Source organism: Octopus sinensis, linkage group LG10 (genome assembly GCF_006345805.1).
Source record: "Octopus sinensis linkage group LG10, ASM634580v1, whole genome shotgun sequence".
In the NCBI taxonomy this organism is placed as follows: Eukaryota; Metazoa; Mollusca; class Cephalopoda; order Octopoda; family Octopodidae; genus Octopus; species Octopus sinensis.
Window position 1 is genome coordinate 81,765,252 of NC_043006.1, and position 18,352 is coordinate 81,783,603.

The following is an 18,352-nucleotide window of genomic DNA, read 5'->3' on the forward strand; positions in this document are numbered from 1 at the left end:
AATTTCTGTGTAATCTACTACGTAACAGCCAAAGTGACATTGTTATTTATTTTTGCATTTACGTGCTCCATTGTCTGTCTCTCTTATCAACAAGATCAGACAATATTCTACCCTCATTACCATCTCTTCTGCTAGAGCTTACTTTGCTCTCTTCTTCGCTGCACTTCACGTGTCCTCGTTATCTTGGTTTTTCATTGCTATTACGTTTTGATTCAATCATTTACGAAAGGATTTAAAGATTGGTTATTTTGTTTTATTGTTGTAACCAAAGTTCGTTGTTGATGCTTTCACGTTTACTCTTTGAGACTTAATTCATTCCAGAAACTTCTGTGAGTATATTTTTGGTACTTTTTACAATGATTAACATTAGTTTGTTCATTGTTTCTTTTTGTTACTTTGTTGTTGTTGCTGCTGTTGCTGTTGTTGTTGTTGTTTAATTTGTTCTAACCGTTTGGTTATTCTACTTCAGCATCCACATCATCATTACGATCGACTTCATCATTGTTCTCATACACCATTGTTTTCGTCGTCGTCATCATCATCATAAGCATTTGATAAAATTTACCATATCTATTTTGCAAGCTCCTTATATCAGTCTAGCGAAATATCAACTTCAATATAAGTTAGCTTCTAGGTGGATACGCGACCTACTAGAAACAACAACCGTCACACTCGAACTAAATATTCACCGGTTAGCGAAACACCATACTGGATAAATTTTGATGGAATTAATTTACTCCGGAAGAAGACGGCGGTTTGGTAATGGATAAATGGCTTTTGATCAAACGTCTGCTCTAGTAAGGCCCACTTGGGGGCTAATCAACAAAATTAACTTGTTATTGCGATCATTCCACGTCGAACGAACAAACAAAAAGCGCAGACACAGGTTCTTCACCTCTGGCAGCAAACAAATAATAATAATAATAATAATAATAATAATAATAATAATAATAATAATAATAATAATAATAATAATAGGCTCTCAAGGCTTCTGATCTTAACTGATTGGAAGTGTTATCATGTACATTGTTTTGTCTTGGTATAAAAAAGATGGGCTACAGCAAAAATTCTTCGCAATACCGCAGATTTGCTTGTCAGTTGTTTGACCTTAACCAGTTGACCATGTCCCTTAGTGGCTGACGATATGTGCATCTCTGATCACGAGCAGAAGTAGTGGGGAAGCATCATAGCCATGTGTTGAGAGGGATTCTTTAGGATTTGGATAATTCACCCTTGCAAACATGGGTGTTTCGTTCAACATCTTTAAACAACCCTTATTCAGGGACCTTTTGAGCGGGATGGGCTACTCGACCAGAAGAAAATTTTAACTGGGCCCCACCTGCAAGGTCATGTGCTGTTTATCTTGAGATGAGATCACCATGTCGCGCACATATGGTTGTGATACATGTGCCTAGTGTCCCCTTATCAGACGGGTAGTCATGATGGGTATACTGAGCTTCGTATATTTTATCCCAGTGTCAGTTTGATGGCATGCACTGCTCTCTCACTCAATAATAATAATAACAATAATAATAATAATAATAATAATAACATCAACACAACAACAACTAGTATTGGTAAGATTGACTGCCACACTGGACTTTCAACTGATGTTGCTTTTAGAAGATTTCGAACGAAATATATCGATTCTAATTGCCGTTATAATTTTGTACATCGACATAGATACTGTTTTCACAGTTGTTGTTGCTATTGTTGTTGTTTAGACTCAAGACTGCCTTGAATTCACATCCTGCTTAGGCTGTGTATATATATATATATATATGTGTGTGTGTGTGTGTGTGTATACATACATACATATATATATATATGGTTGGAGCTGAGAAAGGTAAGCAGCTGCAGAAACCGTGTCAAAGCCTTCTGGTTCGTCACTTCATATCGGACCGTCCATCCATCACTAGCATGGGAATAGGAACGTTAAATGATGATGATGATGAAAAGATATTATGGGTCCTCTTAGTTTATATAATACTAGACCTGTAACCATCGTAGCCTCGACAATTCAAAACATTGTCGGCACTTCAGGATATATAATATTTTACCAGCTGCACATAAATAAAAATATGATAAGTGTTTCGATTCTTGAACATCATACATTAGCAGAACATGATTCCTCAAGAATCAGTCCAACAACTGCTTATATGTACTCTGGGAATTGACTGATTTACATGACAAAGCTTAAAGGTTCTGGAAACTGAAGTCTTTTAGTTTGAAAAGGCACATCTGTTGGTAAGAGCAGAATCTAAGTATAATTGTACCGTTTATTCTGTTGCACCCAGTGAAATTAGAAGTTTTGATGACTATTTGTCATATTTCATTGCATAAACATTCTACACAACAGGGAACTATTTCGTCTTGATCTTACACCAATATCTATAGACTTGTATGTATAATCCTTTACTGAATGTATCTGCAACAGCTGCCAGTTGATGCTGTTACCTAAACATTTTTCACACAGCCACTTATGTGTTAGTATTGTTGCAAGTTGAGACGCACCGTTATCAATTCAACTACTGTTTTATCCACTGCGCTTATATGAGATGGGTCCGTGGTGCCGGTGCTGTCGGAAGGAAACTTATACAACTTGTTACAATACCTGGCAAAATAACTTAACAGTTCATCACAAAAAGATGACTCCCAATTTGTATAACACCGTGACCGACCAGGCCATCAGATGTTGCTACACATCGCTGGTCACAATGCGCTTCGCACTATTTTAATCTTCAAATGACGCGACCCTGCAGGCTAAGCGAGCAGGCCAACAGAAGAAAGAGTGAGAGAAAGTTGTGGTGAAAGAGTACAGCAGGGATCGCCACCCTCCCTGCCGAAGCCTCGTGGAGCTTTAGGTGTTTTCGCTCAATAAATACTCACAACTCCTGGTCTGGGAATCGAAACCGCGATCCTACGACCGCGAGTCCGCTGAATTTGTATATAGTTTCAATATTATAACTTTGATCCAAACAAATGACGATTTAAGGCAAGCACGAAATTTACCTGCTCTTGTTCCGCTCGTGATCACCAGAAGATTTTAACAACACCATTATTACCCCTTTAATTTGATGTCTATTAAACAACAAGACTTATAATGTCCTACTAAAACCTCCATTGTTCAATTGTGTGCCATTATGCATTCATTTCAGACAATCATTTGATATCTCTTACAAGTTCTGCAGTTCACAAATTCTTGACTATGTTGCAGACGGCTGCCTTTAAATCTCTAATTATAGTTCTTTGGACAAACCAGCCAAACTTTCTGTCACAAACACACACTTCCCTCTCAATGTTTCTAACTCACTTAGGCGGTGAGTGGGTAGAATCGTTAGAAAGTCGGGTAAAATGCTTCATAGAGGCATTTTTTTGTTCGCCTTCACGTTCTGAGTTTAAATTCCGCCAAGGTCGACTATACCTTTCATCCTTTCGGGATCGATAAAATTAGTGCCAGTTAAACACTGGGGGCGATTTAATCGACTTGCCTACTCTCCCGAACTTTCTGGCTTTGTGCCAAAATTTGAAACCAATCATTCCCCACTTAGCCATCAGTTTGGTCCACTTTAGCGTTCTTGGTGTTCATTAAATTAAAAATTTCGTCAAAATCGTAATTCTGTCCTCGCTTATGAACTTCAGAATATTCCTGTATTTTTCCATCGAATCAAGAACTGTATTTTTTTGTTATTAAACTGTTTAATAGCTATTAACTTAAGGACATTACTCTCGATTTAATTGCTTAATTGTTTATTAATCATAACATAGGAACGTTAACCTTGAGATTAATTGCTTAATAATTATTTATTCATTTACTCAGAAATCAAAAAACAAAACAACTATCTTCCTGATTATGCGCTATAATAATTATGAACTTTAAGATGCTTCTTGGCAGATTGACAGGATCGTTTGAACATCCGAGAAAATGGCATGCAATACATTTTTCCAGTTCTTTACATCCTTGGTTCAAAGCCTACCGTGATCAATTTAGCCTCTCAACTTTTCGGAGTCGAACGACAGAATACAGGATCGATATAATCAACTAATTCCTCCTCGAAATTAAGGTTCTTTTGCCTACATTATTTATGCATTAATCTAACATTATCAGCTAAAATTTAAAACCCTGAGGACAATTCTATCTTCGTGGACAAGACAGAATAGTTTAAGAAATTCGCTTCGCAATTACGAAATTCCGCGTTGAACTTTGAGCAAGTATCTTCTACTATGCCCTCAATTCAGCCAAAGCCTTTGACAGAATTTGATAGACGTAAATTTTATGGAAGCCCATTGTGTATATATGTATGGTGGGGGTGTTTTTGTGTTTGTTTCTTCACCGTTTGACAATCAGTATTCCTAGCAATATATACGGTAGATTTAACTTTTGGATGGTAGACTTAGCCTGATACCTTGTTTAACACCATTGCACGGCACCTTCGGTGCCTTTTGCGGAGTCTACTATGTTGCAAGCATTTCGCCCAGGCTACCTTTCCACAAGTTTAATTGGCCTTATAACAAGTTATGGACTCAACATTCTCTTCTGACCAAAAGATTTAAAATATATATTTATATGTTTAGTTACGGTAAAATTTCCATGAATCTAGATGTTTCTTTGACTACTTCTACTTCTTACATTAACGTGTGTTGAAGAGACAGGTGGTTTAAGTGAAATCCTCTTATATTCGGCCAAAGAAGAACTCGGATATAATGTGACCAGAACCTACAAGGAGAACGAAGAGTGTCTTATACGACCGACAAATTTCCTATCTTACTAAGGCAGTGGAGATACCTCTACTAGGAAAAATATTGTTTTGACAATTTGCATGCGTAGGAGTGTTCACAGACTTTATCTAAAGCCAGCAAGCGCATATTTGACACAAACAGTCGCAGAGGATAAAAGCAACGTTTATATAATAAATGTTGTTATTTAGATTCCGAAAATATTATGATTTAATGGCTGTCCACTCTAACTGTGTATATCATCTAATGATAAACATGAATAGAGAGCAGAGAATGTGGGAGTGATTTTTTTTTTCTGTTTTGTCTTAAAGCATTTCTTCTTAATCAACAAAAGCAACAAGCGAGGTTAATGGCTGGGGAAAGGAACAAACCACTAAATCTTGTATTATTCTTTCTCAAATTTTAACATTTCATTGTTTCTTAATTATCTCCCTCTCCTCCTTTCTCTTATCTTCTCCCTCCCTCTCTCCCTCTCTCCCTCTCTCTCTCTCTCTCTCGCTCTCCTCTCTCTCTCTCTCTCTCTCTGCCTGCCTGCCTACACACATATATATATATATAAATTGCAGCGGGGGCGATTTTTCCGACTAAAAATGTTCATGGCGATGCCCTAACACGGCCGCAATCCGATGAGTAGAACAGTAAAAGAATAAAAGAAAGCCTTGTGTGTGTATGCATATGTGTGTGCTTATATGTATGCATGAATATATTTATATACATATAGACGTACATATGTATATATGAATACTTCTCTATTATATATGCATATATATATATATATATATATACCAATACACACACGCACACACATACACACATATTTTCGTACACATCAACACATACATACAGATAGACAGATAGTAATAAACGTGTGTATACAAGCATGTGCATACTTCTTTCTCCCCGTTTTCTCAATCTCTTTACTCTCTGCCTCTCTCTCTCCTCCGCTATCCACCTTTTGCTTTCTCCTTCTTCTTTTCTCTCCTCCTCCTTTCTCTCTCTCTCTCTCTCTCTCTCTCTCTCTTCCCTCTATTCCGCGTTTCTCTATTTCCATTTTACGCTGAGAAGTTAATACAATTTCCCCCGTCTCTCCAGTTAAATCCAGCTATCGCTCGTCTCCAATGGTAACAGCAAATAGTTTCACTTGTTAATAACCGTTTCCTAGCGTTTCTTGTGAAATTTTGTTTTCCAATCGTGGAGTCAGCTAATGTAGCACAAAGAAAAAACTGCCAGTGTTCCTGTAATACTAGTATTACCATCATCATCACCAACATCATCATCATCATCATCATCAGTAGTAGTAGTAGTAGTAGCAGCAGCAGTAGTAGTAGTAGTAGTAGTAGTAGTAGTAGTAGTAGTAGTAGTAGTAGTAGTAGTAGTGGTGGTGGTGGTGGTGGTGGTAGTAGTGGTGGTGGTGGTGGTATATTTTTTGCTGCTTAGCTTAGTCTGCTGCTGTTTACATCAAATATATGGAGGCCTGGCGGTGATCCAGTCTCGCTGCTGATGTCTGTCTCATGTCCGTGGATCGAAGGCTGCTACTACTACTGTTGCTGAGACTACTACAACTACTACTACTACCACTACCCTCACTGCCACCATGAGTACTACTACTATTACCCCTCCCCATCACTACTAATAGCATTTTAATTATCACTTCTACTATTACTGCTACTACTACTACTTTTACCATCACCACCATTACTACCACTGAGAATTTTTTCTGAAATCAAAATAAGGGTGAAGGGCGTGTGTGATAATTAATAAAAATGACTAAAACGTGAAAGGAAGGGCCTTATTTCAACAGTCAACTTTTTATCCAGAATCATTATGATTTTGGTACTTGGAAAAAGTTGGTATCGCTCATCTCGAAAGCGCTAGAGTTCAAACAAAACGACTGGAAACGCGGGTCTTACAGCTAAAAACTAACAGCATGTAACCGATAGACTACGACGTAAAACAAACAAAAAAATAGAAACAGAGTTTTAGAAACTAACAAAGAATAAATCCTGGGGTCGATTTGCTCGACTAAAAGGCGGTGTTCCAGCATGGGCGCAATCAAATGACTGAAACAAGTAAAAGAGTAAAAGAGTACCTGTTGCTAGGAATGTGCTTAGTATGCAAATGGGTCTATCCAATTGTATTACACCGCTAAACCCTAGTGGGTATTAGAGAAGTGTACGGATCTTTTCAGTTTGAACGGCAGTTCTTTCTAGCGGTGTCATATGAAATTGTCAACCATAATTATGACCCTAGAATTGATCTATTGCATTTCAATCTCTTTTAGGGTTAGGGTTAGTTAGGATTAGTTAGGGTTAATTAGGGTTAGGGTTAGGCGTGGGGGGAGAGTATCTTTTTTTTTTCACAAATGTAAATAAACCCAATCTGTTTCTTAAACGAGGGATATATTCATACGGCACAGAATGCTTTTTAACTCAATAGACGTCACTGATTGGTTGAAATTGCAGAAATTGAAGAAAAAAAAAATATCTTACAAACTATAGAATTTTCTCAATAAAGCCAAGAGAAAAAGATGTTTTATAAACACATTCTACCAGTATACGAAGTTTAAAATTTTTTAGTTACCTAGAAATTATGTTAAAAACTGCCGTTCAAACCGAAAAGATCCGAGCAGTGTACCTATGGATAGTTAATGGGTTAGATGAAGTACTGATGAAAGGACAATAACTCGTGAAATATGCATATATACTCATTACCAATTTTTTCTCTCTTCGATCTCATTGTTTACGTAGTTTAGTACTCGTTTAGGAATCGTCGTAACTTGCAGTGCTAGTTCTGAATTCTGTAGGAAATCTAAGAGATAAACATTTAAGTCAGGAGAGAAGGCAGTGCACATGATACTAGGTTCTCTGAGACGAGTAGGATGAAAAAAGGTTTTCTAAAACCGGGAGGTATTCTTGCAACATAATGAGCTTCGCTAAAGGCAGACAAGGCCCTAAGTAAAAGCGGTACAACGGATGAAGTGCTAAATCTACAACCCAAGTAGGCCATGGTAGGATTTAAGCTCAGAACGTGAAGAGCCAAAACAAATATTGTAAGGCATCCGGTACGGCATTCTTGTAGTTCTGCAAATGCACCACCATGGATTGGTACATTTTTTTCGACCTCGAAAAGGTTAAAGACAAAAATTAACCTCGGTGGTGTTCGAACTCGGAGTGTTGAGAGCCAGGACAAATGTGAATAATTCTGTCTGATGTTCTAACAATTCTGTTAATTTTCCGCCTCACGTGTGAGTGCATGCGTGCGTAGATGTAGATAGATAGATAGATAGATAGATAGATAGATAGATAGATAGATAGATAGATAGATAGATAGATAGATAGATAGATAGATAGATATTGACAGAGAGACAGACAGACAGATGAGTGTATGTACATACATACTATATGTGTGTGTGTGTGTGCGCTTGCTTGGATATGTGTATTTGCGTGTATGTGTACTCTAAAATCCCTATCGACATGAACTGCTATCGATGAAGCCATTTTGTTTTTTTCTACGATAGCAAACAAGCGATGAGCACAAATACTCTCGAAATAGGCACAGAAAAATAAACTTAATACGAACATCTTTTCCAAAGAGATTTGCACAATGCTTTGTCCAAATTTGAAAAGAATGACATCAGAGCTTTCTTGGCTAAGAACGGCATGTTTGAATGCTAACAATTAGATTTCGTTGAAAATTATGTTTATAAAGAGACGCTAAAAGTTGTTTACTAATTTTTTCTATTTTTCTCTTTTTTCTTTCTTTTTTGTCGTTTTTTTGTTTGGTCCATACAAGCTAATAGATTGGCCGAACGTCGGAGAAAGCATCATGTGGTATTTAGTTATTTCCCTTTACTTTCTCAATTCAAATCCGTCATGGTTTACCTCTGGGGTAATGCAATATCGTTCAATATCGTGAGTTTTTTCTCCAGTTGTACAAGCCTCCAAAATACGAAGCCTTATTTCTCATGCGAGAAATACATGATTAAACACCATTTTTATTACTTGTTTTGCTTTGAACCAATAAATTTGAAAGCTTTTTTTTTTTTTGTTTTATGCTGGTATTGATTTTCCTTTTCAAATTCCCCTGTTGATGAAATAAGTAGCACTCAAGGTTAAACTTCACTACATCCCACGACAAAAACGTGTAGCCTTATACAGAGGTAGTAGCTCTCTGAAGTTTTTCCACCTTATTCTCATTCTGAATACGATACTTTCAGAGCAGACTCCTCTATTTCTGAATACGTCACAGAAGCTACCAACTATTTCTATGGAACCTGAATGAAGAAACGATTGATTTTGCAAATGATCTGATAGCTTAGTACAGTACATCTGCCACATACAAAGATTTTAATCTCTATCGGTCTGCCTGTCAGACTATGATGTTCTTTTCTACCTTGTTTGTTTCTACATATCGAGCTCAGCCATTTCCTTGATGGGGGCCGCGCTGTCTTCTTTCTTACTTACAAAAATCTTACTCTTTGCCAAGTTACAGCTGAGACCCCACCAATTCTAGATTTTGTTTCCGCTTCTAGAATTTATTCTTTAAGTCTTCTACAGACTCTTGTCTTCAGTATATAAAAATTCCCAAGACAGCCAGTTTAAAACAACTCTTTTGTGGCTTGGAAAACTACATTAAATAAAAAATAGACTAAGAACCACGCTTTGGTGAATGCTTACATGCACGCTATATTCCTCACTGAATTAATTTCCACATCTCCCTTTGCTCACAGTATGTCTGTACATCCTGAATACCCCACGGGACTGAAAATGAAGAAACGGATTGCAATAAATAAGAACAGTGTGAACTATCAAGGACAGTTGACCGTGTTGGTCGACCGTATTAGTTAGTGTTTGTGCGACGTGTGTTGGTTTCATATCGTACCTACGTCCGAGTAGTATGGAGTGCGTTTTGCGTGAACGTAATAATTCTGCGATACGAGGTTATTCTAGATAACTACATCCAAATATTTATTTGGGTAGTACTATTTTATACTTGACGTGTACACAATGTATAATAATAATAATAATAATAATAATAATAATAATAATAATAATAATAATAATAACACATACCTTGCACTATTTTCATAAGCCATTCATGAGCTTTTTTTTTCTTTCGTTCAGTTGTTTTATTGGGCTCTCGTTTTTCTTTCGATTGACTGTGAACTTTATACAATCGACAGGGATAGATGTTCCTTCGGGAATGACTTTCAACCATTTGATTTGTTTTTAGTCGTGGTCATTCTTTTTCACTTTCTTTCTTTCCTTGCTGTCCCTGACAGTCTCCCACCTTCTTGCAGTCAACATGTCCCTTTCGCTTCACAGCGATATGTACCGACAGAACATATTAGTTAGGTTGTAATGTTCTGTGTTTATAACTATCTATTTGTCATTTTTCGTTTTTGTCTTTTGAGGAGTATGTATCCGCTGCTTACCATTTTTATTTCCATGATTAGTACTTCGTCGAGAAGCAACAAAAAGGAGAGGGTTTTTTTTTCCATACGAGAATTTTCAGAAACTTCTGTAGGTTAATACGAACAAAACTTTGTTATTAAAAAATCCTAAAAAACAAAAAAGAAAGAAAAAAACCTCTTCTAAACAAAACCAGAAAAGCTCTGTGAGATATGAAAACTGATGGCATATAACAGATGATGATAATAATAACAATAATAATAATCATTTCTACTAAAGGTACAAGATCTGAAACGTTGAGCGGGGGAATAGTCGATTACATCGACCCCAGTGTGTCACTGGTACTTAATCTATCGACCACGAAAAGACGGAAGGCAAAGTCGACCTTGGCAGAATTTGAACTCAGAACGTGAAGATGGACGAAATGCCGCAAAGCATTTCGCCTGACGTGCTAACGATTCTGCCAGCTCACCGCCTTATTAATAATAATAATAATAATTATTATTATTATTATAATAGTTATAATAATAATTATACTAAAAATAATAATAATTATAATAATTATAATAATAATTATAATAATAATAATACAGTCATAAGACCTGGAATTGGTCAATTACATCAACCCCAGTACTTGACTGGTGCTTAATTCATCGACCCAAAAGGATGAAAGGCAAAGTCGAGGAATTTGAACCCAGAACGTAAAGGCGAACGAAGTGCCACGTAGCATTTCGGTAAGCGTGCTAACAATGCTGCTAGATCGTCGCCCTAATAATAACAATAACAATAATGATCCTTTCTACTATAGGCACAAGGCCTGAAATTTTGGTGGATGGGACTAGTCGATTACATCGACTCCAATGTGCAACTGGTACTTATTTTACCGACCCCGAAAGGATGAAAAGCTAAGTCGACCTCGGCTGAATTTGAACTCAGAACGTAGCGACAGACGAAATACCTATTTCTTTACTACTCAAAAGGGGCTAAACACAGAGAGGACAAACGGATTAAGCCGATTATATCGACCCCAGTGCGTAACTGGTACTTAACTTATCGAACCCGAAAGGATGAAAGGCAAAGTCGACCTCGGTGGAATTTGAACTCAGATCGTAGCGACAAACGAAATACCGCTAAGCATTTCGCCCGGCGTGCTAACGATTCTGCCGGCTCGCCGCTATTAAGGCGGCGAGCTGGAAGAATCGTTAAATGCTTCGTGGTATTTCGTCTGTCTTTACGTTCTGAGTTGAAATTCTGCCGAGGTCGACCTTGCCTTTCATCCTTACGAGGTCGATAAAATAAGTACCAGTTGAACTGGAGTTGATCTAATCGACTTAACCTCTTCCGCGAAATTGCTGGTCTGATCCTAAAATTTGAAACCAGTATTTGACTGGAATGTTTATTAGAAACGATTCTTGGAAATGGCAACGTTGAGTTTATAATCAACAACAGCATTTTGAGCATCGCTTAAATCATCTTTTGTTCGTATTTTATCATTAGAATTCGGTGCTTATCTCAGTAAGAAAAATATATACATGTACTAGAGTTGTTCTAGCATTGTTACCGTTTTCGTTTCTTTTTTTTTTTCTGGTGTTCATCATAAAAAAAAACCTATGACCTTTCAATCTGTTTATGTAACAAGCCCCCACTTCGCTACCTCCTCTTTTCGCCTACGTGAGTTATATTTTTAAATTCACTTCTTACAATCTTTCTATTAAATGATAAGAAGTAGAAAAAAAAAGAAGCTCTGTGTTAATCTGTCCTTGTCAAGTATAAGGTTACATCTGTATGACATCGTTATATCTTATCAACTATTTTCGTATTTGCCTAATTAATTTTAGACAAGTTCAGCCTCGGTCCATCTAATAATTTCCAGTCTATTTATATATTTTTACACTTTATATATGTATTCATGTTCATTCTCATTCTCGATATAATATGTAAACGAGGATAAAATTGAATATGCGTGGATAATTCTGGGGTTATTTTTTCTGCTAACTGATTGTACTTTAACTGCAGTGATAGTTTCTCATACGATTGTTTTTCTCTTTGTATCGATCACAAAAGGGCCAACTCTTTCTTGTATGCCTCTATAACGTTACATACTAAATAACTTAGGTACTCTTATATCGCAATACTACACAGTGGTTGTGTGTTCTCCGAAATCCTCGTCGCCACTGTTATGTCGCACGTTCGGATGCCTCTACTACTCAACTCTACTTCTGCTCTACTACTCTCTGTGCTCTTGACATCTAGGCTTCTTCCTCTATATCTACGTATTGGGCTAGCCTACTTCATCGTCAGGGAGCGTCCAGACAACAGGTACAAATCATCGAATTTCGATCACTCAAATGATTTGAAGAAATTATGATATACGTTGCATTTTGGGCTCTCGTTTTAAAGGTTTGCGGATACAGTATATGCAAAACACTCTGCACAAATAATAACTACAGAATAAGCAAAACTAAACCTACAAATGAGCAATGAGACGTGGGATACTGGATAAGGTTTCTCGCAGAGACGTGTAAATTATATAGAAGAAATAACACCTAGAATCGATGGAAATAACTGTGAGTACAAATAAAAGAGACCAGCATCCGTTCTTTATCGACAAGACCTGGAAAATGTGGTAAACAAGACTGGTAAACATGCTGGAAGAGAAATCACTATTTATACACCTCCAAGATCTGACATTTCGACAAGTTACCGAATCCGTTTATACACGAGAAAACAGAACCAGTTCTCTGGAGAAAATACATACGACTTCACGAACTCTCATCCATAATGAATATCTAAAATGATACAAAATATACCTCTACTTCAGAAATGTTACAAGGAATCGAGAAGACAATATGAGACTATGTAACATAGTAATATAAATTACCTTGTATATTTATTTAAAATAGTTAGCAGACAAATAGCAGACAAATAGCAGACGGTTAAATAGAGAGAGAGAGAGAGACAGACAGACAGACAGACAGAGACAGACAGACAGACAGACAAACAGACAGAGACAGGCAGACAGACAGAGATAGGTGGGTGGGGAAAATGGTACGTAGTTAAGTAGGTCGATAGATTCCCGATAATAGCAAAAATACACAGAATATAATATATTATAGTGTCTTACATTCAGTTTAAATATACAAATAAATAGCATTAAAATACAGAGATGTATATACAGAGTGACAATAGCGGAAATTTAACCTACACAATGGATACAGATAGAAAGAAATCGGATACACGAAAGAAATAAAATAAAAAGACAAATAATGTTACTGATACCCTCTTTCACACCCACGCCCATTTATGTAACAACATTCCACCATCATAAATTAAATCCAATTCAGTTGGCAGAACAACAAAGCTGAAAATAGAACAAAAATACGCAAATACAGAGAAATCATTAATTACGCGTACCACATGATGGTGGCTGCCCCTTCGTTATCGAGTATGGCCATTGCACAAAGCTTAATCAATGTTGTTATCGTGCAATGCCTGTGCAAGAAGATTTTTTTAAAGTGAGGAAAGGCTGTGCACTGAGTCAATCCCACTCACTAAGCAACAGCAGCCATAATCCGAAAAGAAGAACAAGTCAACATCATCGGTAACCACTGAGCCGCATGTTTTATGTCGGAGTTATCCCAGTTACCTGAGTTACCTTCTCCTAGAAGGATGCCCTAACAAAGGCTAGGAGTCCTTCACTCCCAATGGTTTAATCGCGCGATCAGGTATTCAGTCCGAATATTTCTATGTCCCCGCGCATGATACAGCCATAAGACATTTATTGGATGGCCGTTGACTCTCAAGAGTTCCTCCGCCCTTTGACGGGTTTTGTTTTACATCCCGCAGGGTGTCCAATAAACGCCCTCTTCACCAAGCAAGCTTGGTGGGGTTGCCGGTTTAGTCGCCGACGACCCGACCATGCAACAGGTTGTACTGGGTTACATGTTACTAGTAGCACTCGAAAGTAACCTGACATAACATTCGGCCGAGGTCGACTTTGCCTTTCATCCTTTCGGGGTCGATAAATTAAGTACCCGTGAAACACTAGGGTCAGTATAACCGACTAGTCCCCTCCCAACAAATTTGAGACCTTGTGCCTCCAGTAGAAAGTATTACTATTATTATTATTATTATTATTATTATTACTATTATTATTATTATTATTAAAGGCGGCGAGCTGAGAGAATCGTTAGCACACCGGGTAAGATGCTTAGTGGTATTTTGTCTGCCGCTACATTCTGAGTTCAAATTCTGCCGAGGTCGACTTTGCCTTTCATCCTTTCGGAGTCGATGAATTAAGTACCAGTGGAACACTGGGGTCGATGAAATCGACTTACCCCTTTCTTCGAATTCCAGGCCTTGAGCCTATAGTAGAAAGGATGATCAATATTATTATTATTATTATTATTATTATTATTATTATTATTATTATTATTATTAAGGGGGCGAGATGGCAGAATCATTAAGGTTAGAGTTACTATGTACCAGGTTCGCATTAGAGTTGATGTAATCGACTAGCCCCCTTCCCCAAAAATTTCAGACCTTGTGACTATGGCTGACTCGCAAGCACGTCATGCAAAATGTTTAGTTGTATTCCGTCCGTCTTAACGTTCTGAGTTCAAATTCCGCCGGGTTCGAGTTTGTTATTCATCCTTTCGGGATTGATAAATACCAGTTGAGTGCTGGGGTCAATGTGATCGATTTACCCCCTCCTCGAAATTTCTGACCTTGTACCAAAATTTTAAACCATTATTATTATTATTATTATTATTATTATTATTATTATTATTATTATTATTATTGTTGTTGTTATCTTGTTATATTTCCAGCAGAAAAAGGGACCCAAAGAGCCAAAAAAATTCGCTCAACTTCCTCAGCCACCTGCAGACATGTCAGCAACAACCCCTAAAACCCAGGCGTCTCCAGATTGTTTAGATTCCGTTGAAAATGCAAAGAAGTTTGTGAAAACGCCACCAGAAATCGTTCTTGGGCTGGAGACTGAAGACGGCGCCTGTGCATTGGTAGAAATTGATGACATTATTGACGATTCTAACCTAGCACCTGAAGGTAAGACATGATACGTTCTTCAACTCTTAAGAATAACAATTTTACGTTAGTTGTATTAGATAGACGAACACAAAAATATGGGCAGAACAGTTTATATCGCAATACAGTTACCATTTGAAATCAATTCATGAAAGAAATGGTTTGTTTATTTTCAATCACAAATCACACCTTTGGCATCCCACCCTAAAATGACAAGCATAAGTAGTAAGATAAGATATTCTGCCCTTCACACATGCACGCATAGGTGACAGATTACCACTGTACCTGGCCTTTACTACGCCCCTATTACACAGCTGTCGATATTTTATATGTCAAGAATAAAGAACTTCTCTGGATGCAAATTAAAGAGAAAGCATCTTTCTTGCAGGTCAATCAATCTTCTCGAGACAGAAACCAAAGTTCCCTCAAATCACAGCATACCGTCTTTATAATGAAAAGACATATTTCGTAACGTAATCACAGCTTGGTTAAATTTGAACAAAAAAAAACGGTGAATACGGCTGGAACGTCTTTGATCATAAGTATGCTAAGGAATCTCATCAGCATGGTTTCGAAGTTTATTTCGGTTTTCCTTTTCATTTTGTAGTGAAGGGGCGTGGCCAAGTGATTAGGGTATTCAGCTCTCAATCGTAAGGTTGTGAGTTTCATTCCTGGCGGCGCGTTGTATCCTTGAGCAAGACACTTTATTTCATGCTGCTCCAGTCCACTCGGCTGGCAAAATTGAGGTGTACCTGTAATTCAAAGGATCAGCCTTGTCACATTCTGTGTCATGCCCAATCTCCTTGTAAACTACGTTAAGGGCATGCATGTTTGTGGGGCGAGCTGGCAGAAACGTTAGCACGCCGGGCGAAATGCTTTGCGGTATTTCGTCTGCCGTTACGTTCTGAGTTCAAATTCCGCCGAGGTCGACTTTGCCTTTCATTCTTACGGGGTCGATTAAAGTACTGGGGTCGATATAATCGACTTAATCCGTTTGTCTGTCCTTGTTTGTCCTCTCTGTGTTTAGCCCCTTGTGGGTAGTAAAGAAATAGGTATGCGTGTTTGTGGGGCGCTCAACCACTTGCAGACTAATTTCACAAGTGATCGGATCAACTGGACCCTTCATCCTCTTAACCGACGGAGTTCCAGTATCTATTCTGCAAAAACTAGTCTTCAGTTAATCCAAATATTGAGACCTCAGAAAATTTCACAAGCCCTCCTGCAACAAATCTCTCACATAGTCCCTAGGTATGCTCAATTAGGGCTGATCTGTAATACTGAAGAACAAAACAACAGCAACAACTACTGCTGCTGCTGTTGTTGTTGTTGTTGTTAAGCAACAAGACGGGTAAGGGTGATTAGGTGATGGTCTAGAGCTTAGGGGCGGGAGACCCCAGACCTTGGAAAAAAACTTTGGTCGTCTTGTTGTAGTCGAGAGCTCTTCGTTGACGCCCGACACCACTGGGAGGTGGCCCTCGAAGTCGCTGGAAATGGAGATCTCCAGATCCAAATTCTTGAACGGCTGCTGCTGCTACTGTTACTACTACTACTACTACTACTACTACTACTTCAAAAACTCCTTTGGCTATCAGTGAATAGAAAAATGCAAGTAACATTTTGTTATACTGTTTTATATATTCTTTTAAATTATGCTTGAAGGAAAAACATTATAAATCCTCTACTTTGTGTGCACTGATTGAAAGATTGATTTATATACACGTACTTTGTTCATAGCTTTGCGTAAATATTTCCTATACATATAAAACAAATGTGCACGCGTAAGAGTGCCTACGTATTTTACCTATATAGGTAGGCTTGTGATGTGAGGCAAAAACGGAAAAAAATTAAAGAGCCGGTGGGGAGAGAAAAAGAGAGAGGGAGAAGAGAGAGAGTGTGTGTATGTGAGTGTGTGTGTGTGTGTGTGTGTGTGTGTGTGTGTGTGTGTGTGTGTGTGTGTGTGTATGAGAGAGAGATTGTGTTGATGTGGTTGCTAAAATATTTATACACTAAGAAAACAATTCCGTTTTTATCATTATTATTGTTGTTGTTGTTTTTCTATAAGAAAATAATGAGTGTATGTAAAAAGGCGTGAGGAGAAAATTGCTCGGTATTAAGCAATAAAATCACAACAATATGAAGCCGAGGAAAAATATAGCAATATTCCAAGCTACTTATCTTTAAACGCGAAGCTGTTTCCATGCACAAGTGGGATGGACTTAACCGAGGAATTTTGTGCAGAAGAGGTTTTATTTTTTCAGCACCATTACGTGCAAGAGTGATGAGAGGAACAAATACACTTCGAGAGAGTAGAGACAAAATAGATAGAGACGGAGGGTAAGAGAGGGGGAAAATGAAAGTGAAAGTGGAAAAGAACCGGTGGACGAAAAACCTTAAGAGTGAGATAAAAATCTTTTAAGATCACATATATTCCATATATTACTCACATTATGCGTTGCTGCTTTAACTTATGCATTTATTGGATTCCTATTTATTTTATAATCTTTCTTAGATGTGTATGTGGCCAACATACACGCACACACACACGCACATTCATACACAAATATTTTATGTATACGTTACACATACATACGTATGTATGCAATGTTTATAGATAAGTAGGTAAGTAGACAGATTGAGTGATTGATAGATTGATAAATGCTGTTCTCTTACGTGTGTGTATGCATGTATAGATAGACAAATAGATAGATAGATAGATAGATAGATAGATAGATAGATAGATAGATAGATAGATAGATAGATAGATAGATAGATAGATAGATAGATAGACTGATTGATTGACAGATAGATAGATATAGCGAACAAGGGAGAACAAAATCCATTTAGCAATCAATCTAGCTTTCAGTCCTACCAGTGAAACTTCAAAATCAATATATGTATGTATGTATGTATGTATGTATGTATGTATGTATGTATGTATGTATGTATGTATGTATGTATGTGTGCAGGTACGTATGTATAGTCCAGGTACAAGCGTTTTGTTTATATATATAGTCGTTGAACAACAATAGAAAATACTTTCTAAGGCTGTTTGACATCATCGGAAGTAGTAATCTTCTCTGAAGGTGTCGAAATCACTTTGATATCCGATAAGCAGCTGACGGGAGAAGTTCCGCGGTTGCGTTAGATGTTTGTGTTCT

At 37.5% G+C, this 18,352-nt stretch overlaps 1 protein-coding gene across 1 annotated transcript in view; it reads left to right on the forward strand.

Moving 5' to 3' along the window:
• Positions 1–18,352, forward strand: part of LOC115216394 — a 57,155-nt gene that overhangs the window by 18,515 nt on the left and 20,288 nt on the right. The window contains exon 3 of the mRNA XM_036506854.1: positions 14,978–15,215. Coding sequence (XP_036362747.1) covers positions 14,978–15,215 — 238 coding nt within the window. The remainder of the gene's footprint in view (positions 1–14,977; positions 15,216–18,352) is intronic.